Source organism: Caenorhabditis elegans, chromosome III (assembly GCF_000002985.6).
Source record: "Caenorhabditis elegans chromosome III".
Classification (NCBI taxonomy): domain Eukaryota; kingdom Metazoa; phylum Nematoda; class Chromadorea; order Rhabditida; family Rhabditidae; genus Caenorhabditis; species Caenorhabditis elegans.
The window spans coordinates 5,946,204-5,971,523 of NC_003281.10; the positions used below are offsets into that span (position 1 = coordinate 5,946,204).

Here is a 25,320-nt window from a genome sequence, read left to right on the forward strand (position 1 = left end):
CAAGAAAGATATACAGAAGTTCAACAGTTTTATTGAGCAAATTGAAAAATTCGAGAGAAATGTCTTTGGGAATTGGGAACACAGATGGCAAACCAGAAAATACTATAACACCCTAGGATTATTTACAACAATAACAAGAACATGCAAAACAAGACAGAATATATCAATTTTAAATTTATTTTCCTTTTCCAGCCAAATTAAGAACTCCGCCAACAAGATGAAGACTTCCAGTGACAAGGACGAGGATTTCCTGAGATGCTGCTTGGGATTCGATGAACTTATACGCACTTGATATGCAGTCAAATACTTTCATTTGATCTTCAGTAACAGATTCCGGTTGATCCAGAGATTCTTTCCATGCCTGCACACATTGATTTGCCTTCTCTGCTTGTTCATCTCGAGAAGCGTTCAGGTTGGCCGAATCAGCAGATTTATCAATGCTCGAGTGGAGTTGAGTTGGACATGAAACGATTTGGGAGATTCCGAGAGGCTGAATCTTTTTATAGGTTAGAGAATAAATACAAACATCTGAGATATTACCTTCAAATATTTAATCAAAGTAGATGGGCATCTGTCAGCAGTACATTGAAACAGGAGGATCTTCTTCACATTCTCCTTTTTCAAATTCACAATTTCCTCGGCTGCCCACTCGGAGCAGGCTTCCATGCTTTTTGGAGTATGTGCTCCGTCCAAAAGATACGTGACATTACGATCTGTAGAAACGATTTGACTTCTTCCAGGCCAGCGGCAAGATTCTATGGCATCACACATCCACAATGGAACATTGAAGCCACTGGTGTCAGTGGACAATGGAACTCCTGGCAGTGGGAAGCCACATTTTTCCGCCCATGCACGAACCAATTGAAGAGCCATGGAAACGTTGGAGAATTGATGTGCTCCACGTATTCCTGGTGATATATCTCGAGCAAATTGGTAGGCAGATACCGGAGGAGTTTGAAAAAGTGGAACATGTTTTGAAATGGCGCGAGCGATGAGAACCTAAATAGTTTTTGATATATATTTTCAAAAGGATGAACGAGTTGACCCGTGTTTGTAACACTTGCAATTAAAATATCTATTTTAAATTTATTTTTCTCGTAAAATTTCTTATCTACTTGGTTTTATACAATGATTTTAAATAAATGTAAGTTTTCACCTCTTCTGCTTCCGTAGTCGTTGGCGAATAAAATGCCGGTACACTTTCTTTGAAAATTCCTGCTTTGTGCCATGCAATTTCGGATAACTTATTTCCAAGAATGGACATGTGATCATAATCAAGTGTAGTCACTCCGCAGACTTTTGGCTTCTCAACAACATTTGTGCAATCGTATTCTCCGCCGATTCCAACTTCGAGAATCATAACTTGAACGTTTAGCTTGACGAAAATTCGGAAAGCAAGAAGAGTCAAGAATTTAAAGTAGGCGGGCATATTGTCGCTGTGCTCTCTTTTGATGATGTCGTACACTGAAAATATTAATTATATTAATTTTAAAAAAATTAAAATAGTGATGTTACCATGGAAAAATTCTTCGGCAAACATCTGCTCACTAACCGGCTGTCCATCAACTTGAATTCTCTCTCTAACATGAACCAGATGGGGTGACGAATAGAATCCAGTTCGGAGCCCTTGACTTCTTAAAATTGATTCAACGAAAGCACAAGCGCTTCCTTTTCCCTTCGTACCGCTCACATGGATGATATTCAAAGCGTTAAGATCTTCTGCGGATATGTTCAGAGATTCCAGATACTTTCGGCATTGCGGAAGATTAATCGCTTGCAAGTTCTCCCTTTGAACACGTAACTTTTTGATAGTCGCCGCGTTTGACTGAAGGCCATTCAAAAGACGAACAGATTCTTCATAGCATGGTACAGCTTTTTCAGATGACATTCTAAGTTGGTTAGCACCGCAAGCTGTGGAGGATGTTGTTGGTAGAAGAATCCTGTTAGTTTGAGGTAAAAGTCGCATCATTTTTAGGTTTTTTTTCGGGGAGATTAATTGGATTATTGAGGTACTTTGATTAGTTAATTTTCATGCTAGTTTGGAACTAGTAGCAGCTGATTTCAGCCGTAGAAAAAAGAAAAACTCATTAAAAAATTATTAGTTGATAACATTTCAAGACTGCATTTTGACGTGACGGTGTATGCACACTTGCGCGTGAAAGCAACTCAAAGAGCGACCACTTCGATTTTTCACTTTTTTCTTTTTTTTTCCAATTTCATAAGTTTTTCATAAAACCTGTTGGATTTTAGAGTTACTCGATAATTTTTCGAATCCAATAAGCGTAAAACCAGTCAAAAACTCAACATAATAAGTAAAACTAACCAAGTCGAGCGAGAATGAAAACCACGAGTAGGGGCAAAAATGGAACTAATGATACGCATTGAGGGGCAAAGATGCATGTGATAATATGATAATATAACGTAGATTGATCATAGAACATGGTTTAGTGTTTGCGCGGAAGGACATTCTCTCCGTTGTTTGTTCTAGTGAACGTTCAACGCTAAACTGAATCCTCAGCTAGAGGGGCTGGCCATCAATCTGTTTCTCTAAGTTCGATCCCTCTAGACGTCATATGCCTTCCAAAGTTCTTTTTTCCTCTTTTCGTTCAGTTGTTTTTCCATTTTTCTTCTTAATCCTCCTGCCTTTTCCTTTTTATTTCAAATTGATTTTATCTAGAATTTTCAGATCTTCAGTCGATGTCAAATAAAGTTGCAAGAAGGTTAGGAAAATGCCTTTTCGTTAGCGGAAGACGATTCGAAAGTCGACAATCAATCTTACAATTGCGAAGTAAGTGAAAGTGAGAACTTTGTAAAGATCATAATACAATTTTATCCTGTAAAAATTCAAAATCTCGTGAAATTTCAAATTATTTCCAAGAAATTCAGTTAATTTTCAAGGAGAGCTCCTACTCATTATCACCAACTGATTAGCCTGTCAGTCTGGAAAATCATTAAAAGTTATAGCCATTTTTAATTTTCCAGAAAAGATAAGAAAATCGTCGGTATACTATAAATAAAACGGCTTGATCTCTGTCTTTCTCGCGGCATGTATTCTTTTTTAAATCACATGTTTTCTCTTCAGAATTTTCAAACAATCTTTTATTTTGATTTTTTGGATGCAATAGAAAATTCGAAAATTGAATTTTTCATAAGTTTTAGCCAAAAGCTCTTCCGCTTTTCCTGTAAAAAACCAGAAAATACCAAATTCCCGCTCCGTGCTCCTTGGCTTTCGCCAAATTTCGAAAATAGTGACGATTTCCGATTTTCAAATAGGATTTTCGAAAATTCTCGATTCTCATCTTTTTTTCTCTTTCGGATTTCTTTTTTGATTGAAAAATAATAATTACATTTTCCCTATTTTCAGTAATAGCATTCAAATTAAATTAAAAAAAAAATACTACAGTACTCTAGGCCCTAAAGGCGCAGACACCCATTTCCAAAAAATTGATCTTGGCAGGAGTTTTTCGAATTGTTTGTTATTTTTCGTATCCAAAATTTTCACATCAAAAACGTAACAGCTGAATTATTGAAAATATTTTTTCTGAAACCCGGAAGTTTTGTGAAAATCCAATTTCCTAAAAAATTCCAAAACACCACATTTTCATCACTCTTCAACACGAGCCTTTTTCTCTTATTTTCAACCTCGCGAACTCGATACATATATCTTTGATCTCAGCTGCTCCTAGGGAGCTAAAACCCAAAACTATTTTTCTTTTTCCTCTTCCTTTCCTCTCTCTTTTTTCCTTCTCGTTTCAACTCAACAAGTATCTTCCGCTGATCCATATTTTTCTCTGCGACTCTACCATCTCGTATACTATTTCATTGCTCAAGTCGTCTTCGCTTTGACACATTGCTGTGCGCCTACTGCGACGGCGGCTCTCTTTTTTCGTTTTTCGCATTTCCTCCAAAAAAAAAAATCTTCGTTTTTCGCGTCTCCCCGCCGTCTGCCTCCTTGTTATTTATCAATCTTCACGTCAAAACATGTCTGAAAGTTCAGTGATCCAAGGTGAGTAGGAGGATTTCAGTAGGAAAAAAGTTCGAATTAAAAATTGGGTTACGGTTAAACGAATCCAATTCCAGGCGTGCTCCGCGAGTCTTGTTGGCTTCAAACTGTGGTGTCTGTCTGTGAACACACGTATGTTCTATTTAAAATTTGTTGCGTAGGAAATTTGTTTAATACCAATTTTAAAAAATTACTTTAAAAATTGCGTGAAAATATGTTCATTTCAAAATTCTACTCGTATCATGGGACATTGTTTTTCCGTTTTCTCCTCAAAGGAGACTATTAATTGTAGTGAGTTTTTTCACGAATTGAGAAATAATTTCAACATTTATGAATAGTAGAAAATTGGGGAATGTAAAAAATATTCTAAACTTTTTAATATTATACCAGAAAAATGAGAAGCTCTGCCACATTTAGCAAATGCCCTAGAAGATTCTAAATCCAAAATACGTCACTGCAATCCGTTGGCTATAAATAATCTCTTCTGGGTCATCTATGTAAATTGACTGAAAATTTGGTATCAGATTCAATTTTTTGAACTCTACTAGTTTAGTTCTCAATTTAAACGATAATAAACTGTAAAACCTAATCAAACTTTTTGACAGTCGTAAACCATTTCAAATTTAGTATTCTGCTCCCTCTCTCTCTCGCTTCTAAAGGGTCTCTTTGTCTATACAGTAACTCTATCTATCAGTTAGACAGTGACAGAACAAAGAGCCATGTCGATAAGGTGCCCTGTGGGAGTTTTCAACGACGAAAAAGTACAGTGGCTCTTTCTCTCTTATCTTGACTACCACTACTGCTACCACTACTTCTGATTTATAATCGAAGTCCAAGTTGGGCGGGATGAAAATGTGAATATAAAAGGTGCATCGGCTGAATTAAAGTTACCACTTTGAGAATTCTTTGCCAAAAAGCTTAACACTCTTCTCTCTGCGCATCTCGTTGAAGGCACCGAAGTTCCAGTTTTCTGTTAACCCCTGTCTTCTCCCCTCTAGCCCTCTCATACAGTGTCACATTTTTTTGTCGGTGACAGCAGTCATATCGTCAGAGATGCCGAAACTAACTGTACTAATAAATCTTTACTTTTTTGTTGGAAATTGTGAGATTCTCGCAGCATAGAAGAAGACAGAGAGACAGAGAGAGAGAGAGGAACGTCTAAAAGGGGCGGAGCGTTCGTTGGGTTAACTATAAAATCGTCGAGATTGCTGGGGAGAACTCTTTTCCCGTCCCAATATTTACTTTTGACTTTTAGACACTTTGATCTTCGACCTAACTTCTAAATATTTAGCTTTCTTTCTTTTTTTCAAGTTAAAAAGCACGTTTCTAGGCTCATTTTAAGGTATATTTGATTAATTTTTTTAAAAATTATACATCCCAAAAATCGTAGGTAACGAATCGTCGCGATCTTCATATATTCTAAATCTAGATACAGTAACCCATTTTTAATACATTTTTGGAACTTATCCAATTTTGAAAGTTCAAGTTGTCTCCGTCTGTATGCGCAGACACCATACTTCAATTGACCTCTAAAATTTTGTCACGTGGCGACTTGTTCACATTCCCCTCATGTCTCCACCATGTCTCGAGTTTTTTCATGTCCTTTTCAGTTCAAGTGTTTCATGTCCACTTGAGCGTGAAAAAAGAATTAATTGAGATCTCTCATTTGACCAGTATAAGAGTAGTTAGTAACTTGTGAAATTTAGATTTATTTCGATATTCTAGATACTAGTAGTAAGAACTATGAATTCTGCTAACTCGTGTAAGTTGTTAAAAACTTGCCCTTTTTTATCTGATATTTGTATTTTTTCGTTAATGATTTTCCAATTTTCAGCCGAAACCCTCACTGACACACCACTCTCTGCCACACTCGACCAATCACAATTTTCAATGTTCAAAGCCGCCGAAATTGTGAATGCAGCAGCTGCCTGCGCTGAAGCAGAATGCATCGAACAGCTGAAAAAGACTGATGTCGTGCCATTACTGATGAACTACCTACTTGGAGAAGAACAGATTCTGGTTGCTGATCCAACTGCAGTTGCGGCGAAACTTCGGAAAATGGTTGTTGGAGGCGCCGGGAAAACTGTAGTTATCAGTGATTTTGACTATACACTGTCTCGATTCGCCAATGAGCAAGGAGAACGTCTTTCGACCACCCATGGAGTTTTTGATGATAATGTAATGCGGTTAAAGCCAGAATTGGGACAAAAGTTTGTTGATCTGAAAAACAAGTATTATCCGATTGAGTTCTCGCCGAATCTGACGATGGAGGAAAAGATTCCACATATGGAGAAATGGTGGGGAACAAGTCATTCATTGATTGTCAACGAAAAGTTCTCAAAGAACACAATTGAAGACTTTGTTCGTCAATCGAGAATTGTTTTCAAAGATGGAGCTGAAGATTTTATTGAAGCTCTCGATGCACACAACATTCCACTTGTCATCTTCAGTGCAGGAATCGGAAACATCATTGAGTATTTCCTTCAGCAGAAGCTCGGCGCAATTCCACGCAACACACATTTCATCTCCAACATGATTCTGTTCGATGAGGATGACAACGCTTGTGCATTCTCCGAGCCGTTGATCCACACTTTCTGCAAGAATTCATCAGTTATTCAGAAGGAAACATCGTTTTTCCATGATATTGCTGGAAGGTGAGAACAATCTAAATAACTGCATTGATACGAATTTTAAATTTTCAGAGTAAACGTAATTCTGCTCGGTGACTCGATGGGTGATATTCACATGGACGTTGGAGTTGAAAGAGACGGGCCCACGTTGAAAGTTGGATATTACAATGGATCGGTAAGGATTTTAACTTTAAATTGTTGAAAGTTATCTTTTTTTCAAAATTATTTAGACTGTCAATTTTTCCATAATTTTCTTCTCAATTTTCAGCTTGACGACACCGCCGCTCTCCAGCACTATGAGGAAGTCTACGACATTGTCCTGATTCATGATCCGACGTTGAATGTGGCTCAAAAGATTGTTGACATCATCAACTCATCACATTGATTCTTCACTTCCTTATTCTCTTCAAATTTTCATGTTTTATCTGTCGTGTCTCGCTGGCGAGATGGATACTGACCACTTTTATTCGCATTGTTCTTACCCAAATTCTATTTGCAATTATTCTTGAATGCTCGTTTTTTGAGCACCCACACCCGCCTCCTTTCACCGGTCATTGCTTTGTTCTGCTTTTCCCAGTCTACAAATTACCATGCTCCCGATTCAAAAGTCTGATACTAATCCCAGTTTGGCCTTTAAAAGGTCGTCTTCTACTCGCTAGTATACATGTATAGATGAAAAATAAAAAGCTGAAATATTAAGCAATGTATTCTGGTTAAATTATAAAGTCAAACGAATGAGATCCAAAGTGGAAACAAGGAGCCACTTCTAGATGAATAATTGAATGAATAGAAGATGCAGAGCGTTGTAGACAGGAAAATAAAATAAAAACCAAATCAAGAAAGTATATAAAACAGATATGATGCTCAACATCTCTATCGTCGTTGCTTCTTCTCCGGTGGGTAACCTCCGTCGCCATATGATCCGAACATGCCTCCTGGTCCTTGCTGTGGTGGATAATCACGGCCGGCTGAAATCGAGGAAACATTAATCTCGAACCAGATCCAATAAAACGAAGAATTTTAAAACTTACGCATTCCTCCTGGTGGTCCATTATCACTTTTGAAGATCTGCAATAATCGTTGGACTCCTTCGATCATGTTACTCCGTCCGTGAGATTTTGGAAGCATTCCTCCAGGACCTCCAGGTCCTCCCGGACCCCCTGGCCCTCCTTGTCCTGGTGGTGGTCCTCCCATTCCTCCATGACCTGGTGGTCCGCCTTGTCCTCCGTGTCCTGGGGGACCTCCCATTCCTCCGTGTCCTGGTGGTCCTCCCATTCCACCTGGTGGTCCTCTAGGATCTCCACCACCTCCCATCAGTGGTGGAGGTCCTGTAGGAACATTGAACATTCCTTGTGGTGCTTGTTGGAACGGTTGACCGAATGGTGGTGGTCCACCTGGTCCTCCAGGTCCGCCGAACATTGATCCTCCGTGTGGGTTGAATGGCTGAGCTTGTGGTGGCACACCTCCTGGCATTCCTGGTGGTGGTCCACCAAGACCACGCATACGTTCGCGGCGAGCAGCTTCAAGACGTTCTAGCTCTTGTTGGCGGCGTTGGAGATCTGAAAGAATTTAAATGTATATTGGAAGAGACAGAAGAAATGAGTGCTGAGGATCAACAATTAAATTAATTTCTTTTAACTGAAAATGGAGACGTACAGTAATATATTTAGTACCCCGTGACGAGATATCAGTTAGTTGACTGGTTATATTGTTTTTACCCTATTTCACTATATGTCCGCAAAATATTAAAAAAAAAAAATTAACTTAAAAGTATTCCGAAGGCAAAAGAAAAAAGCGATTCCTTTGTTTATTGCTAAAAATTAAACATTCGGTAAATAGAGTTTAACTCTTTGAAAACTTAAAATGAAGAAAATCATCACAAAGATTTTTGAAAAGTATTTCTGAATTTATAGTTATTCGAGAAATATTCAACAAAAAATAATCGGGAATTGGACACAACACAACTTCAGATTTATCAACTTTTAAAAATTGTAAAAAACTGCGGCGTATATTGCTCAGCTATAGCATTTTGAAATGTGATTCACAATAGAAAATGATGATATAATCATCTTTGTAAAAGAGAATTTGTGATTACATTTCCCTTCCCGCCCATAATAATTTTTATAGTAATCAAAACCACCTTTTTCCAATAATAAATATTTTTTTAAATAAAATCCCCCGAACCAGGAACTCCCCCAAGTCTAGAAAAAGAAAAATAATGCACGAAACCAAAAAAAGAGCAAAAAAAACATAAGGTAACCTTCTCTGAGCATCTGTGCTTGATAGTCTTGATAAGCGAGCTCCATATCAGATTCCAATCGTCGACGTGATTCGCGAAGCTCTTCGTCGAGTTGAGCACGACGTTTTTGCTCCACAACATACAATTCCTTCCACTTCATTCCATACACATACTCGAAGCTGTTTGGTGTCGGGAAACGCGGTCCAAGCTCACGTTCCCTAGATTACGAATTACAGTCTTTTGATTATAATAAGAAAGGAAGTAAATAATTAATTGTTAAACTGTTTTAATATCTTCGAAAAAAATATGTTTCAAGACTGTTTTGTTTAAGAAATAACCATAAATGACATAAGCATAAATGAAAAATTATGAAAATAGCTCAACCCGCTTCCTTAAAATATATTTAAAGTCAAAAATGCTTCAAATCATAAATAGATTTTCTTAATTTTAAGCAATCAAAAGACAAAATTTTTACTGAACTAGATAAAACATCCAAGGCTTTTGATTTTTTGGTGGTATTTTATTTAAGAAAAATTGGAAATCAAAGTAAGGTTTTTAAACTTTACAAGAATATTCCAGTTATCAAGCCTTGTTCAAGATTGACGATGACACAAATTAAAACTCTCTTAGAAAAATCAGAGAAATTTTTAAAAAATTTGTGGGTATTCGAAATATAGGAATTTTTGATTTATTTTTGAAATAAAAAAAAACAAAAATCGATATTCCAATAAAAAGTGAGCACTCTATTGGAATATCTCAATATTCAGACAAAAAACCCTTAATTTGCCAAATGTCTACAGTCCAAAACTTACTTTGAGAGTCCCGGTGTACGTGGGATCATTCTCTCGGCCAGTCCATCGTCTTCATCTCTTGGTTCCAGCACTTCACAAATCAGTGGTTTCGGACTCCTATACAAAATATACCGGTTTAATGTTGAAGAAATAAATTAAAACCCACTGGGGATTCCCGTATTGTTAGTTAACTAACTACAGTATCATGATATAAATTTCATATGATAAATGTCTCCCCCGAAATATTTAAATGTGCCTAGAAAATGATGACAAAAAGCTTACAAATCTTACGATTTTATAAGCTTTTTGGAAGAAAAAAGGCTTTAAGGTACTTGTGTATTAACTGTACCCGAATTGTTTTTAAATTTAAAAATTACATGTGATTTTTTTTGTATTTATTCTTTTTTATATTTTGTATTCCATCGAAAAGAAATTTGGGGTACAGCTAGTAAAATATATATGACAAAAAACTACAGTTTATAGGAAAATGTGAGTAAATTAAAGTTCATTTAATTTCTTGTGACCCTCAGCTTTGAAATTCTACACATTCTAGTGGTTTCCAAGATTTCTAGCTACAAAAATCCTTATTAAAAAGTTTATGTTCCGATTCCATTGAAAGTTTCAAAGCGCTCTCCAGTTCATTCTCAGATGATTCAGCTTACTCACGCGGTCAATAAGAACACTTTATCGCGAATAGCAGCCATTGCCTCGTTACAATTCGGCTTTCTTTCAAATTCTACGATTCCTTCTCCGGTTGGTCTTCCCTTTTCGTCGACAATATGAACAGCCCTTTCAACATCTCCAAAATGTGAGAATGCGTGATAGAGCATCTCATTGGAGACAGTTGGCGAGAGTTCTTTAACTCGAATCGCCGCTCCATGAACTGCGAATCTAACACGTACTTGACGGCCGTGAATGATGCGACCGTCGATGGCCTCCTTGGCACTTTCAGCGTGAGCACGTGTATCCTGTGAAGTAAATTGAAATAGAAATGAGGACAATAAGAAGAAAAATTAAATATAATTTGAAAATGGATCACCTTTCTTTTCGAAAGACTTTAGGGAGATAGTTGAAGCTTCTAGAGAAATCTAAAAGCACGAATGAATGCATAATTAATCGATAAAACAATTAAAAGGCTCAAAAATTAAAAGAAAACTCTAGAAGCTTCATAAATAATATTCTATACGAGATAAACTTCCAAGCTGCGATATAATGCGAAAAATTGAATTTTGTCTACGGAATTTTCTCTCAAAGGAATTTTCCGAAAGTAACCAGACAAGCTCTGAAAATTTTCGGTGACATAGAAAATAGTTTGCTAATGAATAAACAAAGGAAAAAATAAAGTTATAGGACCTCCAGAACCTGCTGGTTGAAAGTAACAAAATTATTTCTTTCAACAGGAGACTATTTGAATTAAAGAGATGGATTTTCTACAATAATTGACGTAGATGCAAACTTCTGTGGACCGTAGAAATCTGAAAACGCGTTGCCGAGGTAAACCAAGCACAGAAAATATTTTTACAATTAGTTCACAAGTTTTGATATTTTTAAAAACACGAGTCCACAGGAAGAAGTTACGATTGAGATATACATTGGGTTGAGTTGCAATTTGAAGTTTAGAAACAGCGAGTAAATACACATAGAGATGGTGGAGTCCACTAATTTTGAGTTTACGAGAATGAGTCCTTCAGCATTTGATAGTATTTGAGTACCCAATGAGTCCGATTTAAATGTGTACTTTTGGCAACCTCGGCTTCGCGGCGATTAGTGAAAATAGATAGGAGAGGTGTAAATGCAACTTTAAAAAATATTTAAATAAACTAACCAGTCTTAAGAACGCAAATCCTTTTCCAGATAAATAGCACTCAGCAATATCTCCATGTGGAGAGAAAAGTTCTTTTAGCTCGGTTTCTTTAACTTCATTTGGCAAATTTCCGACGAAAAGCCGACATCTTCCAGTGAACTTCTTTTTTGGAACTTCATCCATCAGTTGGGACTCAGTGAACGCTGCTCCATTGAAAGAAGTTCCACCACCACCACTTCTTCCACCACCACCACCGCTTCTGTGTCCTCCATTGTTGTCGTACGGCTGTTGAGCCGGAGCAATTCCACGTTCGGCTCCACCGCGGTTGCCTCCACCTCCGCCACCACTGCGAGCTGCATTGTTGGAATTTCCACGCCTGAAAATATAAATTGTACAGAATACCAACTAAATATGTAAAGAAAAACTTACTTTTCATCTCCTCCGCGATTTTCCCTCCCTGGTTTGCGATCGTTTTCCGCTTTTGCAACTCTTGATGAATCATCACGACCATTTGAACGCCTGTTGTCTCTCCTTGCACCACTCATCTTTTAGAAGGTTTTTTGTTATTCTCCTTCTGCAAAATTAAAATAAATAGTTTATTAAAAGAAAGAGATTAGTGAAAAATGAACGGATCGATAGAAAAGGGTGCACACGCGGCTGAACGCAGCGCGGAGAGACGCGTCGCGTCTTCCATACTCTGTCTTTGAGTGGTTAGAGAAAGTAGAGAGGGCACAGAGAAAAAGGAGATACCGGAAAGAAAACGAACGCGTCGAATTAAAATAAAAAAAACATTCACAGAAGCTGAATGATTTAAACATTTATGACTGCAATCGGGTTTATTAATCGATGTTTTTTTTAATTAAAAACCCGGTCAAAATTGCAAAAATAAACTAGAAAACAACTATATTCAAGAAAATAAAAGCCGCAAAAAATTTGTACAAATTCGAATTAATTCATGATGAAAACTTTCAAGGCGCACAGAGTTCATCAAAGCAAGTGTCCTGCCACGACAAGAAAGTTAAAGGAAATTTAATTAATTCAGTCGACGGGTCTCGTTACGATTACCGTAGTAAAACTGTTTTTGTGTTTCGCAATTTTCTCACGTTTCTCACGTTATTGTGTTCCATCGCTTCTAGCAAAAACGGGCTCAAATTTTCGGAGTCGAAAATAGGCAACGACGTCGAACACGTTCGATTTACACGCTTTAGAAGAAGTGTAAGTTTTTAATTTTCAAAACAAGAGCCACTATCTGTGAGAGATTGCTAATTGTAAATTAAATTGTTGTTCCATCCAATAATTCAATCGTTTGCATATTCATAATTTTTTCTCGGCTTGTTCAAAATTAAAATTAGTTTAAAAAATACCTTTTAATCAAAAGATTCAAATAGTCTCGTCTTTGGAAAAGTGGTTGAATTTTCGAACCGAACCGAACTCTCGACCGAAAAAACAAACTTATTATCTTACTTACTAACTTGTTAGCAATACTCACAATACGTCGCTTGTTCTCATTCTTATGGCTGTGAGTAAGTGTGGACTAGCCATTGCGCTGGTTGGCCTAGCAGCTGCGGTATTGTCCCGCTTACCGCGTCATTCAAATAAAAAAGTGTTCTCCTTCAATTATCGACCCATTTTTCAGCATGTCGGCGCCGAAGAAACGAAAAAGCGACATTCACGTAAGTTTGAATTTAAATTATTTACAAATTAATTGATGTATTTTGCAGAGCGATGATCGTGATCATGCAGATCACCAAACGAAAAAGGAGAAACATTGGTTCGAGGAGGTATTTATTAATCCCTTTAGATGTATTATTAACTCGTTTTTTTTTCAGAAATCTGAACAGAATGGCGAGAACCGAAGATCTTCAATTTTCAAAGGATTTCTCAAGAAGGTGAAGAGCTCCACTACTTTGAAGAGCACCAACAAATCTGCCTCATCTTCAAAAATGGACACCATAGCGAATGAGACGCATCTTTCAATCACCAGTGAATCAAGCATCACTTCCGTGGAATCCTGTCACAGTGCACAGTTTCCTAACGTCGCGAAGAATGCGATGCTTCGTACTCTTGTCAATAGGGATTCATTCACACCTGTTCCACCTCCAGACGGTGAAAGTGTGACTTTCATATTGCCAGAGATAGGCTCATCGAAACTGGAATTCACTTCAAAGATGGATGATGCGATTTCGGTACGAGAAAAGCATAGCAAAATCCACTTCGCAAACATTTATTTCAGATTGAATCTCGAATGTCTATTGGATCTTGCCACACTATCGATGAAGACTCTGCTTCCATTGGATCCACCTCTGTTTTTTGTACTCCAAGTCGCAATCCATTGATGAGAAATGGATTACGTATGTCGACTAGAAGTGTTCCTGAAAACCAAGATGATATGCCTCCAGCACTATTCCGATCTCTTTGCAATAGCGCTGTTCGTCGAGTTCCCACTTCAAAATCTGAAGGTGGTGGTACTCCGATGCGGCGTTCCATGCGGATGTCCATTCAGAAACGGAACTTGTCTTCGAAAAACATGGAAGATGTACCAGAAGAAGAAGCATTGACGGTCTCTAATAGTTCGGTAAGAATAAAATTATATTGAAATTACATTATTTATTCGTTACCACTTTTTTTTCAGATTCGTGTTGATGCTCCAATTGCTGAAGAAGACGAAGAAGTGTTCGGGGCGGCTAAGGAATATTTTGACAACAATGTCACATCACACAATGATTCAGCAGATGAAGGGACATGCTCAATGTCACGACTTTCGACGACGTCCGAAAGAGCTTCTGGTGTTGGAGGATCTAGCATTGTGAGTTTTTTCTGATATCGAAGCGTCTTTGACGAGTGTAATGTATAGTTTCAGGGACGCCGGAGCTCAATTTTCCGAAAAATCTTCCCAGGAAAAAGTGAATCGAAGGATCGGAGAATGAGTGACAACAACCAAGCGTCGGAGCAGTATATGGACAAAAAATCAAGACGGGCATCTGTAGTCTCTTTCAACGAGTTCACATCTGTCAGCGGACTCTCTGTAAATGATTCTGCGAGCAAAAATCCGAAAGACTTGACGGAATCACCTCAGCAACCAAAGCTTCGAAAGAAAACGGCATCTTCTTCTAATCTGTCGCAACGTATTTCTTCAGTTTTCCGAATGGGCTCAAATTCGACAGTGAAATTGAATGAGTATGTTCCCAGTCCAATCGTTTCTCAATCGTCGCGTCGCAATACGCTCACTGGGAATTCGTCGATTTCATCTGGAGTCGGAAGTATAGCCAGTGGAACATCAGATCAAGGATACGGGACGATTGGGTCTAGATCCGGTCAAAGCATATCAAGATGTGGATCGAGGCGTGATGATGAAGGCAAAAAAGGTAATCCCAAATGATTCAAATATCCTGTTTATAGAAAATGTATTTCCAGAACGCACTCGACGCCTTCTGGACCGTATTATCATTTCCGATGTTCCAGCAGGAGAGCTTCTGAAATTAAAAATTGAACAAGTCAAAAAGCAGAAGCAGTTGGAAATGGATGAGTTGTTTGAAACTCAACTCGTAAGTTGTATCCGAGTTGTATGAATAAATTCAATACAATTTTTTCCAGACTGAATCGTCGTCCTCCGACACTTCTCAAAGCGAGAATTTGCAGTTTGATGTCGTGGCTGTTGATATCAAGGCAGATGGATCTCCATGTAAGCCAACATTTTATTGCATAACGATCCTCATATTCTAATTTGACATATTTCAGTTTCCACTACTGCTGCCACATTCATGGACAGTGAACTTTCGAAAAGGGTGAAAGAGGAGATCGTGTCAAATTATCGACCTGATCGCTGCGGATCAATCACCGAATACGAACCGGAGCTCGTGTTTGTGATGCCTGAGCAGCCACAAGCGAGCTTGAAAAGTCTTAATGACTCGGTTTCCTCTAATGGTAAATATTCTCAATTGAATGTTGATTTCAATTTTTTTGAATTTCAGCTGACATCAACCTTGATCACCTTCGGAATGTTAGAAGTGGCTTGTGCAAGTCGATTGAAGAATGGAAAAGGATCACAAAAATGCGAGAATCATCTACAATGCTCATTTATCCAATGTTCTGCCAATCAGAAGAGGAATGGGATTCAAAAGGAACCATCGACGCAATATTCCTGATGCTCGATGGAATATTAATGAATACAAAACGATGGATGCCGAACGGAAAATGTATTCTCGCTGGGGTGACTCCAAATAATGTCATCCTTCTACGCAACAAGTTCGATGAACTCAAACTGTCGGTTGCAATCTCCGAATCTGATGGGCCGGCAAGTTCAAACGATGATTTCGACACTCAATCCACAGCGAGCACTTCAACTGTGTTTGGAGCTAAAATTTGAGCTGTGAAATGTGTGTCTTGTTGTTAAATGTATTATCGATCTCGTCAATTTTCAAAATTTCTTTCAATTCATGTTACCTTTCTCTTTCCTCCTCAAAACGGTTGATATATTTTTTTGTGTTTTCATAGCAAGTTTTATTATCTAAAAATTAAGCTCTACACCTTTTCATCCTTGCATTTTTCTCTTCACTTTTTGAGGATTACTGTGAATAGAATGCCCCTGATGTTTCTATCCTCTTTCCCTCGATTTGTTCGTATTTTTTTGTAATAAAGTGTGTGAAGGCTTACTATTTTTTTTTGAGGAATTTTTGATTTTCATGAAACGTCCTTCATTTTTGGAGTTTTGCAAAAACGAGGTGAATGAATTGATTTTTTCAATTAAAAAAAAAGAAAATATTTCATCTCTCAACTTTTCCATCCGATATTCCAATTCGGATGGACCGGTTAGTTGTTGCTCAATGGTTGATCAATCGATCATTTGAGATAACTCTGCGTCTCTTAATCTTCTATACTATTTTATTATCTTTGTCTCAATTGATAAAAAGAGAAACAAGTGTCTAATGAGAGAAAGAAATATTTTTGTGTCCATCGGCTCTTCTTTTCTCATCCACTTCAATTCGATGTTTGTCCACCTGTTGTGAGTGTACCACGTGGAAGTCCGAATTCCACGAATTTAATTTTATCAACGGAATATTTGAATTTCAAAAATGTGAGCACACGAAAAAAGTGCAGAAGATAAATTGAAAAAGAGATAGGTAATCTGATATCATAAGTTTCATCTCTTCTCACTTATTTCCTTTGCATTTATCACTTCAAGTTCATTTTATCACCCTTCTCTCTTATTATTTGTTTTCTTTATCCTGGTTTAACCGAGATTTGTTTTATGGGATTCTCGCTGATTATGAAGAAAATTACGGGTTTTTTTGCGCCAAAAATACGGTGACGCGATAGATTTTAGTTGAATACAAAAATGCGCAGATCTTTAAATAAAAATAAAAAATTTTTTATCAAAAAAGTATGTCAAATTGAAGCAAATTTCGCAATAACAGAAGTTTGAAGTTACAGTACTCTTTAAATTTAAGTTTAAAGGGTACTGTAACTTCAAACTTCTGTTATTGCGGACTTTGCATCAAATTCACGCAGTTTTTTGGTAAAAATATAATTAAAACTCAAATATAAGAATAACAAGTTTTAACTTTAACAAATCAAGAGAAAAATTTTTTATCAAAGAAAATTCCGCAGCAACGAAAGTTTTTAATGACAGTAATCTTTAATGGCGCGCACATTTTTTGTTAAATACGAAAATTCTCTTATTTAACAAAAACGTGTCATGTCGAGATCGGGTACCGTACTTTTGGCACAAAATTCCGCGTCTTAGTATATCTTTGGGCTTTTTCAATATGTTCTCTGCGTACTTAGTTTTAGTTTTCACTGATTCCTCAGACAACCACGTTGGGGGTCTAATTAGAAAAGAAGCACTTCTGATTAGAAAATAGGTATTTCTAATAATAAAATCCCTGATCCTCATTAAACCCATCAATCAATTCAAACTACACAAATAATATGAAAGATGCAAATTATGTAAATGTCAATCTAATTCATTTCATTCCACGAACACATACAAATACACTCCAGTTGTTTTATGTGTAATCTTTTCGGGAATGAGATTCTCCATCTGGCGGAAGCTTATAAAAACGAATCCTTTCAATTTCACCTTTTGTATACAAAAAACTGACTGACTATGAGAGAAAGAATAGAAAGCGGGCGAATCTAAAGGACCCCATTTAAAATAAATGACCCCATGTAAAATTGTATGAAAGCTCATTCCTTTGATATTCAGTCATTTTATTGTTAGCACTAAAGGTGATTTTAAACCGTTTCCCCCACTGGCGCTACTCCAGCACCTTTAAGCCTTCCACGCAACTATTTGTCTTTTAATATCTTTCACGACAAAGTAGACTATCATCACGGCAATTTAGACATACCTTGTAGGCACGCAGGCAGGCAGAGGACGCCTACCACATATCTTAATGCATTTGGTCACACTTTCATAGTGAACAATTTTGAGAGGTTTTGTTCAAACTACAGTAACCCTGCAATTTAAAGGCACATATGTCTTTGTGGTATGACCGATGATCTTTGCCATCAATTGACATCTTCATCTTCTGTACCTTTAAAATCCCATTTCTTCTGACCATCCCATCAATCAGTCACCGACAAATACGGTCATGCCTATCCTTAGTGATTCTGATTCTATTCTCCGATAACCCTGGTCATAAATCCCCACTAAACTTTCTCAAAACCTTCCGTCCATTCCCCTTCACCCTCTATCTATCTCTATTTTTTTTGTTGCGACCTGATAGTCACTGTGATAACCAACAGTTCTCGCTCTCTTTCACCCCTCTCAACCTCTCACCGATCTCAAAAAAATTGTCAATTACATTGCAAATATGACTGCCTAGAAACTCTTCAAGAGTGCACACTATTTTCAACTGCTTCTCCATAATTTTTGCATCTCTTCTCGACACCCATCGTCTGCATCGAAAATCAATTGTGAACACGTCCATACACACGTGTCTGCGGGTCTCTGATCCTACTACTCTCTCCTCCCGTGCTTCGTGTTCTTCTTCCCGCCGGGAGCTCAAAAACGCCGCCGCCGCCGCTGTTCCTCTAACTCTCTTGCATCGACGGGTGCTTTTCGTTGTTTCTTATTGTTCTTGCTCATTACGTGTTTTGCCCCTCTTCTTCAATCGTTCCAAAGCCTAGACTCTCTCTTCTCTTTGTTCATCTCATTTTTTATTTTTGTTGCTGTTCCCGCAGTCTGTTATTGTTTCCAATATCTAGTGAAACTTGGCAGGCCAACCACAATAACATATTAATCTAAACTGAGTACTGTAGTTTCAGACTTTTAGCATTGTCTTGAAATTTCTTTAGTTTGGAGGAGTTTTGAACATTTAACTAGACTAGGCGTGGTGAGCAGGTACGTCTTCAAGCCTACGCTCCTGCCTACCGCCTATTTTCTGTTTTGAGTGTTAATATGTGTAAACTTACCTCCGTTTTAATTTTTGGAAATTGAAACAAAGCTATATTCAGATGTACTCCAGTAGGCAGGCCTAACGGCAGGAGGCTGATAGAAATTTGTTGTGTGTGTATTAAAAATAACCCGCCGCGAGCCACTTTCAAACTTATCTGTGTGATGTTCCCAATATATTGAAAAAATATCAATTTAAACTATTTCGAATATTGCGTTTGATTTGAAACAACTGGATAAAACAATCTCAAATTAAACATCTAATACCATGAATGAAAAATAATTCCTTTTGAACTAGTACATACACATTACTACACTCTATTATTTGTACAGCTTAACCATCAGGTATTGCTCGCTATCAAACAAACATTTGTTCGATTTTCGGAAATGGTTTACACATTCTTCTTCCAAATGGTTAACCTTGTAGAAGTACTTTGACAGAATTTTAATCTTTTCAATAGATCTTTCCAATTGAATTCTTTTTTGAAGATAACATCAACAATCAATTAGTTAGTTATGTCTTCATTATTGTAAACTTTATGTTGTTTGTCATATTTTGAACACATTTTGCAAAGTAGCCACGTTACTTAAAAATATTTGCAGCTCCTGAGTACTTCCAATTACATACCTCATCAATTGAGGCGCTCATTAAAACTTTTTGAAATCAATTTAAAAAAAAATTTCTCCTGAAAAACACCCTCGTAAAATCTTTCTGTACTGACAGATTTAAAAATTAAAATAATTATTTAAAAAAAAATTGAATTTGAGCAGTAGGGGAACGCTTTCATTAGGGTCAAGACATGTGCATGTAAGTTTGGGCCTACGTGTAGTGATTTTTTAAAAGAAACTTTTGCTATTGGAACTTGCAAGTTTGTTAAATTTGCCGCTACTTTTTTATGACTATTTAGTTGTTTGCCTATTAGAATATAAAAGTTGTTTAACTAAAAAAAACGGTAAACACTTATTCACACCAATTGATAAAACGAATGGGAGTGATATGTTGTCAGTGATAAGAATAGAATGTGTTCAGAGAGAGAAATGGTTGTACATTCAAACCTTCTTCACTTTTTGTTTCAGTTCTTCAAGTTTCCAAGTTTTCCCCATCGAAATTAGTCAGAAGCCAGACGATACACTTTTTGCATTCCTCACTGTATAAGTGTGTTATGTCCGTAACTGTTCCGATCACTCATCGTAATTCTTTTCGACACCATGTCTCTGGCGTATTATGTTGTAGTATTTAATATCCCACCGATTCTCTTATTCTCTTCGTTCATCAGAAACTAATTGCGTTGCTATTACTTTTCTCAAAACTTTATTACTAAAATCTAATATCTGCCATGATTCAGGGTATGATTGAATCTACAACTTCGCATCAAGATTTTCAACAACGGTGAGTTTATTAATTGAAAATAGTTTAACTAATTGAATATTTGAAATCTGATTCCAAGAATTACACAACCTACTTTAAAATAGAAATTTGTGATATGTCCTAGGATTTATTTCAATATAAGGTTAAATAATTGTACAGATCCATGACTGGGTATGCCCTGGAGCATCCATCGTACAGGATTAGAGGCGCACTTTTTAGGCATCAAGATGATGGGAGGCTTCTGTCAGGTACATTGAATTTCTATTAAAATCCAAATTTACCAAATAATCTAGGTTGCGGCGGAGACATTGAAGTAATTCATGCACTAGAACTGGAACGATCACAACATACATGTCTCCCTGTCAGAGTTACAAATGTCGTGGTGTTCGGATCAAATGACGTCGTCCGACTAATTCAACCAATTGAAGGAACCGAAGATGTCATTGTCAATGGAGACTACCACGTGTCAATTGTGCAATCTGTTGAATTATTCGAGAGTTCGACGGTTTCCAAGAGCAGAATTCTGAAACTACCTGGAAAGATTATTGCTGTAAATGCAGAGAAGCATTCAAACACTGAGGTTAGAAATAAGGGAATAAACAGTAAAAATGAGAAAGAAATATTTTCAGCTTCTTCTAGTATTTCTTCTAGAGACCGGCATCTTCCATTATTCATTTTGTGCTCATACATCAACACACTTTCAATGTATTCAAGCTTTCCGATGCAAGTGAGTTCTTAGAATTTTAAAAATTGTAAAGAGTATCTTTCGATCCTACAGTAACCTAGCGGCAACCGAATTTCTAAGCACTAACCTGATATCGAATTAATCTCATGCAATCTATGTACTATCCCTGAGATATCAGGGGCTTGTTGAAAATTTAATCTCACACATATCCAGGGACCAAGATTAATCTATTCAAATGCTAATTTTTTCAGTCGCCCAATTACCAGTGGACTTCTCTGGAGGGACTCGGGACTTCTCCACGTGGCATATTACGATGGTTTTGTACGGGTTGGAGTGGTTCATGAGCAGTACGATGATATGCTTCTAGTGAAGAGAGTCGCAGTGAATCGAAACAATTTAAGCGTTCTTTTGGATGTTGTTTTTGAAGAAATTGGAAGAATTCAAAAATTCGAGGATACTGAAAAACAACGGAGAGAAGATATGCTTACTACTTCAAAGAGTTTGTCTGATAAGTTAGTGGCAGAGGAAGAAGTTGTCGAAGGAGACACTACGAACGACGATTTTGCCAAATTGAAGATTGAGTTCAAGAATCAATCTGTAGGTTTTTAATTAATACTAAAATATTTATGAAACAATCCCAACTTTGCTTACAATCACTTTCTTGTTTTCAATCTCGAAAAATTGCAACACCATTTTTCGAACGGGTGACGTCATACTAATTTCGAAGTATGCAAAATGCGTGACGTCATGCTTCACAAAAAGAAGTTGCGATGTGTTGGAACAACGAACTACAAACCAAAAAATGAGGGAAAATGTCCCGTTCCCGTGAAAATTTGAAAAACGGGACAACGGGAATTCCCGTTCCCGTGAAAATTTGAAAAACGGGACAACGGGAATTCCCGTTCCCGGGAAATTTTTAAAAACGGGAAAACGGGAAAAACGGGAAACGGGAATTGACACCCTTGATTACAAATCACAAAGCATAATTTCAGATTCGCTGTGAACGGGTCTCACAACGTTTGACTTCTCTCCGAAAACTGATCACAATAATAAAATCCGCACTTGACATGAATGATCAAATTGAGCAAATGATTAGTCTTCTGGTGGATGAGCTGAGTGAGCTTGAGAAACTTGAACAGTTGTGCAAAGAAGTTGAAAGAACTGGAAATCAGAATCTTATTGGGAAAAGCTGGATTGCTGTGGAAGAGAAACAAATGGTAGTGGAAGAACTTATTGCAAAAGTGAATAGTGATCAAATCAAGAAACATTCGGATGTATGGGAACAGAAAATTGATCAGATAATCGATCAATTAAATGGTTGCTCAGAAGCAGCAAAGGATATGAGATTGATTATTAGTCAGAATATATTTGAGCATCGAGGTGACAAAAAGGATGTATTCACTCATTTTGTGTTGGATGCGCAGAGCCGAGATATCACTTTATATTGTCTTTCGGGTCTTACAACGATGGCCATTTATCCACGCAAGGGGAAACGGTAAGACTTTCAAATTATTTTGGAAAGTATCAAAGTGTGAAAAATTAATTAAAATTGCCACAATAAAAATAAAATAAATTCCGAAAACTATTTTTAAACTATACATAATGTAATTTTTTTTTTTCAAAGTTTACTCTAAAATTTTCCATAATTTTCAGAGTGGCCTCCATTTCTTTGGATGCATCATTTGCCACGTGTCTCACTGCGGCCTGTGCAATGAAATCCGCTGAAGGTGTCTACGTAGCAGATCAGAATAATGTTTTCCCGACGTATTTCTACAGGTAAAACTTGTTTCAGCAATTATAAAAACTAATTTTCTGCGCGCAAAATGAAAAAAACCCCAATTTAAAATTACAGAAACCGCCCAAAAGCTGGAAAAGGGTAGGAACGTACTATACTTGAACTAAACTTTTATCGCCAACTTTTCCCTCCACCCACTTCTATCATTCAGTTTACCTCCCATAAGCATGATTTTCCAGTATTTATTTTGTTTTATAATAAGTTTTCAAAGTTTCAAACAAACGCCAAAACATATCTTTTTAATTTTCATGATTTCCCAAACAATAATTTAACGCCTTATTTTCGAGCAACTAATATTATAGTTATATTTTTCAGAGAAAAGAGGTACTTGGATGCTGGAAATCAACTTCAACTTCCCACTTTCGACAGTATTTCTTCGATTCTCGTTGAACCACATCAAATGGTGAGCAATTTTTTGAGACTTGATTCCAAACTTTTTTACTGAAAACTTGGAATCTGGCAGCCTAGATCTCCATGATTGTGGTCTTATGGGAAAATTATCAATTCATAGCATAATTGTTGTCTAGTTTTGATAATTTTGAAATCTTGATACTGAAACATTTCTGAATACTTTTAAGTGAACCGAGAAGCTGACAAATGTGGCAACTTCCTAAAATTAGAAATACCAATTCCCATGAATGTTTTTCTCAGATTTTGGGAAGTGTAACTGGAGGTCTTCTACATTTATCATTTGATTTTGCATCAAATTATGAACATTTTGTTGTGGCAAGCAGTATTTTGGCTCATCCTATTTCGTCAGGATCCGTAAATTGTATCAAATTATTGGCAACTGGGGAATCCCTTCTAGCACTTCATTGCACTGACACAGAAATTGTTGTTTCGGAAAAAGATCAAGAGAGATGGCACAGAGTTACACACCATACAGGTGGTGCACATGCAATTGCAGTTACTCCATTTTCAGTTGATGAGAGAGGTGCATTTGCAGTTGTTGCAAGTGATACTTTTGTTCGATTGAAGGTTTTGCAGTATGCTGAAGGTTCGTTTTAAAGTTGATTTTTCATAGTTGATTTTTATTAAACTTTCCTTTTTTCTCATTAGAAGAAGCATATAAAAATTTGAAATCAACCATAAAACCGTTTAAACTTCAAAATCTACTAACAATAATTTTAAAAGTAAAAAGTAATCTTGTCGTTATTTTTGTTTTAAATAGCTGTTATTAATACTATGTTTAAATGTACTATGTATTATATCTGAAAAACCCTTTTCCATTTTATAAACGATCAAGTTGTACTTTTGATTCCAGAAAGCCTTATCGGTCTTCACGATCTTGGCGAATCACGAGCTGAAGATGAGAATGGACATCCGATAGAAGTACTAAATGTGTCTCTGGATCCAAGTATGCAGTACCGTCAACTTCCATGTAAACTTCGTTATGCTGTTGGATTTGCTGATAAGGCTATTCGAACATACGTGGCACTCCTCACTGGACAACACGATTTTAATGTTCAGGAGAAGTTCATCGCTCAAATTGAGCCTCTTTTTAATGTTCAAAATGTGGGTAATTCTTTTGAATTTTTGAGACATTTAGTCTTGATAATTAGGCAATTTTATTGTCAATTTTCAGATGATCTGCTTTCACGGTCGACCAATGGGATGCTATGTAAGTTGTGCTAAAACTCTTCAAATCTGGAATGATCTTGATCGTCATCAACAAAAGAAACTAAAAAGTGAAAGAATGCAATTATTGAAACTATCATCTTCGGTAACCTCAATGGAAAGAGCTGAAGGATATCTACTTCTTGGATTTGCTGATGATCGTCTTTCAATTTATGAAGAAAAAGGAAATGGAGCTGTTGATTTAGTGGGGACTGTTGATGATTGGCACAAGGGATTGAATGATAGAATTGTTATGAGTGAGAATTTAATGTAGAAATAAAATAAGAAAAAGTAATGTTCAGGTCTACGAACAAGAGCATCAAAGACTTCATGTGGCACAAGATTATTTATTCATTCATTGACAGCTCATCACATTGTTATTCATACAGTTCTTGTCACAGCCTCTAAAATTGAACAGGTTGGTTACTATTTTTAGAGAAATTATATTAATATCTATTTTGCAGTAAATACAAAATTCATGGTTAAAAAATATTTTTAAAACTTACGATTTGGAAGAAACGTTTTCATGCTAACTGATTTTATTTTATACGAAATTCATTTGAATATGTGTGTGTGTTTTCAAATTAAAAAAAAATTTCAGCACGACTTCATAGTTGCTCACGAACACTCAATGAGCCAGCCAATCGGATTCGAGTTTGTCTCATACAAGTATTTTGAATTTTTAGTTTACGGTCGTGGAATTTCCAACGAAAAACTTTCAATTGAAGATCGTAAGAGAATGGATAATTTCAGAGATTTTGAATTTAATTGAAAATTTAATTTAATTTCGCTCAATTACACAATTTCAGTTTTTAGCTTTTTTGGTTAATTTTTGCATTTTGCATCGGGTCATTGTGTGGGATCACAAACGTGTATTTAAGAAAATTCTAATCGCATTTTGAGTTCAGTTGTGATAATTTTCAGTGCCTTTTTTTAATTTTTTATTTGTTTTGTTTTTCTGAAATAAAATTATTATTTTTTGAAATTTTAA

The 25,320-nt window shown here is 36.6% G+C and overlaps 5 protein-coding genes and 4 non-coding genes across 20 annotated transcripts; 5 read left to right on the plus strand and 4 right to left on the minus strand.

Moving 5' to 3' along the window:
- Window positions 1–11: 11 nt before the first annotated feature.
- On the minus strand, window positions 12–2,530 carry F25B5.6 (Putative folylpolyglutamate synthase; the record flags this gene model as incomplete). Of its 3 annotated transcripts, NM_065890.2 has the most annotated exons (5): window positions 2,324–2,508; window positions 1,516–1,940; window positions 1,157–1,464; window positions 541–999; window positions 12–490 (listed from the first exon to the last, which is right to left on the minus strand). In NM_065890.2, the coding sequence occupies exons 1-5, from the start codon at window positions 2,380–2,382 to the stop codon at window positions 176–178; spliced, it is 1,566 nt and encodes a 521-aa protein (NP_498291.1). In that variant the 5' UTR covers window positions 2,383–2,508. The 3 variants fall into 3 exon arrangements, with proteins under 3 accessions (NP_498291.1, NP_001359969.1, NP_001022548.1); NM_001372603.2 differs by having other exon boundaries at window positions 14–490; window positions 1,516–2,530; NM_001027377.6 differs by lacking the exon at window positions 2,324–2,508 and having other exon boundaries at window positions 176–490.
- Window positions 2,531–2,679: 149 nt separating this feature from the next.
- F25B5.3 lies at window positions 2,680–7,336 on the plus strand (the record flags this gene model as incomplete). Of its 5 annotated transcripts, NM_001379733.2 has the most annotated exons (5): window positions 2,698–2,788; window positions 4,081–4,135; window positions 5,838–6,657; window positions 6,706–6,808; window positions 6,902–7,328. In NM_001379733.2, the coding sequence occupies 3 exons, from the start codon at window positions 2,698–2,700 to the stop codon at window positions 5,851–5,853; spliced, it is 162 nt and encodes a 53-aa protein (NP_001367733.1). The 5 variants fall into 5 exon arrangements, with proteins under 5 accessions (NP_498293.1, NP_001367733.1, NP_498294.1 ...); NM_065892.7 differs by lacking the exon at window positions 4,081–4,135 and having other exon boundaries at window positions 2,680–2,788; window positions 6,902–7,332; NM_065893.5 differs by lacking the exons at window positions 2,698–2,788; window positions 4,081–4,135 and adding an exon at window positions 4,237–4,294 and having other exon boundaries at window positions 6,902–7,325.
- Window positions 7,337–7,353: 17 nt separating this feature from the next.
- On the minus strand, window positions 7,354–12,043 carry nono-1 (the record flags this gene model as incomplete). Of its 4 annotated transcripts, NM_065894.5 has the most annotated exons (7): window positions 7,354–7,601; window positions 7,665–8,192; window positions 8,894–9,090; window positions 9,685–9,780; window positions 10,330–10,631; window positions 11,489–11,843; window positions 11,897–12,043. In NM_065894.5, the coding sequence occupies 7 exons, from the start codon at window positions 12,010–12,012 to the stop codon at window positions 7,507–7,509; spliced, it is 1,689 nt and encodes a 562-aa protein (NP_498295.3). The 4 variants fall into 4 exon arrangements, with proteins under 4 accessions (NP_498295.3, NP_001359971.1, NP_001379859.1 ...); NM_181937.5 differs by lacking the exons at window positions 7,354–7,601; window positions 7,665–8,192 and having other exon boundaries at window positions 8,835–9,090; window positions 11,897–12,012; NM_001372604.3 differs by lacking the exons at window positions 10,330–10,631; window positions 11,489–11,843; window positions 11,897–12,043 and having other exon boundaries at window positions 7,507–7,601; window positions 9,685–9,713.
- A 475-nt stretch (window positions 12,044–12,518) lies between these two features.
- nop-1 (Pseudocleavage protein nop-1) lies at window positions 12,519–16,122 on the plus strand. Of its 2 annotated transcripts, none has more exons than NM_001306702.2 (11): window positions 12,519–12,682; window positions 13,104–13,140; window positions 13,189–13,248; window positions 13,297–13,653; window positions 13,701–14,042; window positions 14,100–14,273; window positions 14,322–14,832; window positions 14,882–15,012; window positions 15,062–15,149; window positions 15,206–15,391; window positions 15,439–16,119. In NM_001306702.2, the coding sequence occupies exons 2-11, from the start codon at window positions 13,105–13,107 to the stop codon at window positions 15,831–15,833; spliced, it is 2,280 nt and encodes a 759-aa protein (NP_001293631.1). In that variant the 5' UTR covers window positions 12,519–12,682; window position 13,104; the 3' UTR covers window positions 15,834–16,119. The 2 variants fall into 2 exon arrangements, with proteins under 2 accessions (NP_001293631.1, NP_498298.1); NM_065897.7 differs by having other exon boundaries at window positions 12,576–12,682; window positions 14,328–14,832; window positions 15,439–16,122.
- Window positions 16,123–18,385: 2,263 nt separating this feature from the next.
- F25B5.9 lies at window positions 18,386–18,508 on the plus strand. Its single transcript, NR_052342.1, has one exon. It is a non-coding gene; the product is annotated as an Unclassified non-coding RNA F25B5.9 (non-coding RNA).
- On the minus strand, window positions 18,395–18,515 carry F25B5.8. The gene has a single exon (NR_052343.1). It is a non-coding gene; the product is annotated as an Unclassified non-coding RNA F25B5.8 (non-coding RNA).
- Window positions 18,516–20,209: 1,694 nt separating this feature from the next.
- Window positions 20,210–25,308, plus strand: dct-6. 2 transcript variants are annotated; one of them, NM_001038269.5, is made up of 14 exons: window positions 20,210–20,253; window positions 20,392–20,480; window positions 20,526–20,812; window positions 20,862–20,959; window positions 21,169–21,514; window positions 21,910–22,412; window positions 22,571–22,693; window positions 22,770–22,793; window positions 23,028–23,115; window positions 23,364–23,709; window positions 23,977–24,227; window positions 24,298–24,586; window positions 24,632–24,747; window positions 24,931–25,308. In NM_001038269.5, the coding sequence occupies exons 1-14, from the start codon at window positions 20,213–20,215 to the stop codon at window positions 25,099–25,101; spliced, it is 2,772 nt and encodes a 923-aa protein (NP_001033358.2). In that variant the 5' UTR covers window positions 20,210–20,212; the 3' UTR covers window positions 25,102–25,308. The 2 variants fall into 2 exon arrangements, with proteins under 2 accessions (NP_001033358.2, NP_001033357.2); NM_001038268.5 differs by lacking the exon at window positions 22,770–22,793 and having other exon boundaries at window positions 24,931–25,307.
- Window positions 21,671–21,820, minus strand: F25B5.11. The gene has a single exon (NR_052344.1). It is a non-coding gene; the product is annotated as an Unclassified non-coding RNA F25B5.11 (non-coding RNA).
- F25B5.10 lies at window positions 21,680–21,829 on the plus strand. Its single transcript, NR_052345.1, has one exon. It is a non-coding gene; the product is annotated as an Unclassified non-coding RNA F25B5.10 (non-coding RNA).
- Window positions 25,309–25,320: the final 12 nt, after the last annotated feature.

Excerpts from the sequence above, each read along its gene's own strand:
- nop-1 (NM_001306702.2), top strand. The coding sequence starts at position 13,105 with ATGTCGGCGCCGAAGAAACGAAAAAGCGACATTCAC. Across the intron at positions 13,141-13,188 it reads AACGAAAAAGCGACATTCAC|AGCGATGATCGTGATCATGC; the intron begins GTAAGTTTGAAT and ends TGTATTTTGCAG. Across the intron at positions 14,274-14,321 it reads GTGTTGGAGGATCTAGCATT|TTTCAGGGACGCCGGAGCTC; the intron begins GTGAGTTTTTTC and ends TGTAATGTATAG.
- dct-6 (NM_001038269.5), top strand. The coding sequence starts at position 20,213 with ATGATTGAATCTACAACTTCGCATCAAGATTTTCAACAACG. Across the intron at positions 20,960-21,168 it reads ATTCAAGCTTTCCGATGCAA|TCGCCCAATTACCAGTGGAC; the intron begins GTGAGTTCTTAG and ends TAATTTTTTCAG. Across the intron at positions 24,228-24,297 it reads CTCTTTTTAATGTTCAAAAT|ATGATCTGCTTTCACGGTCG; the intron begins GTGGGTAATTCT and ends GTCAATTTTCAG.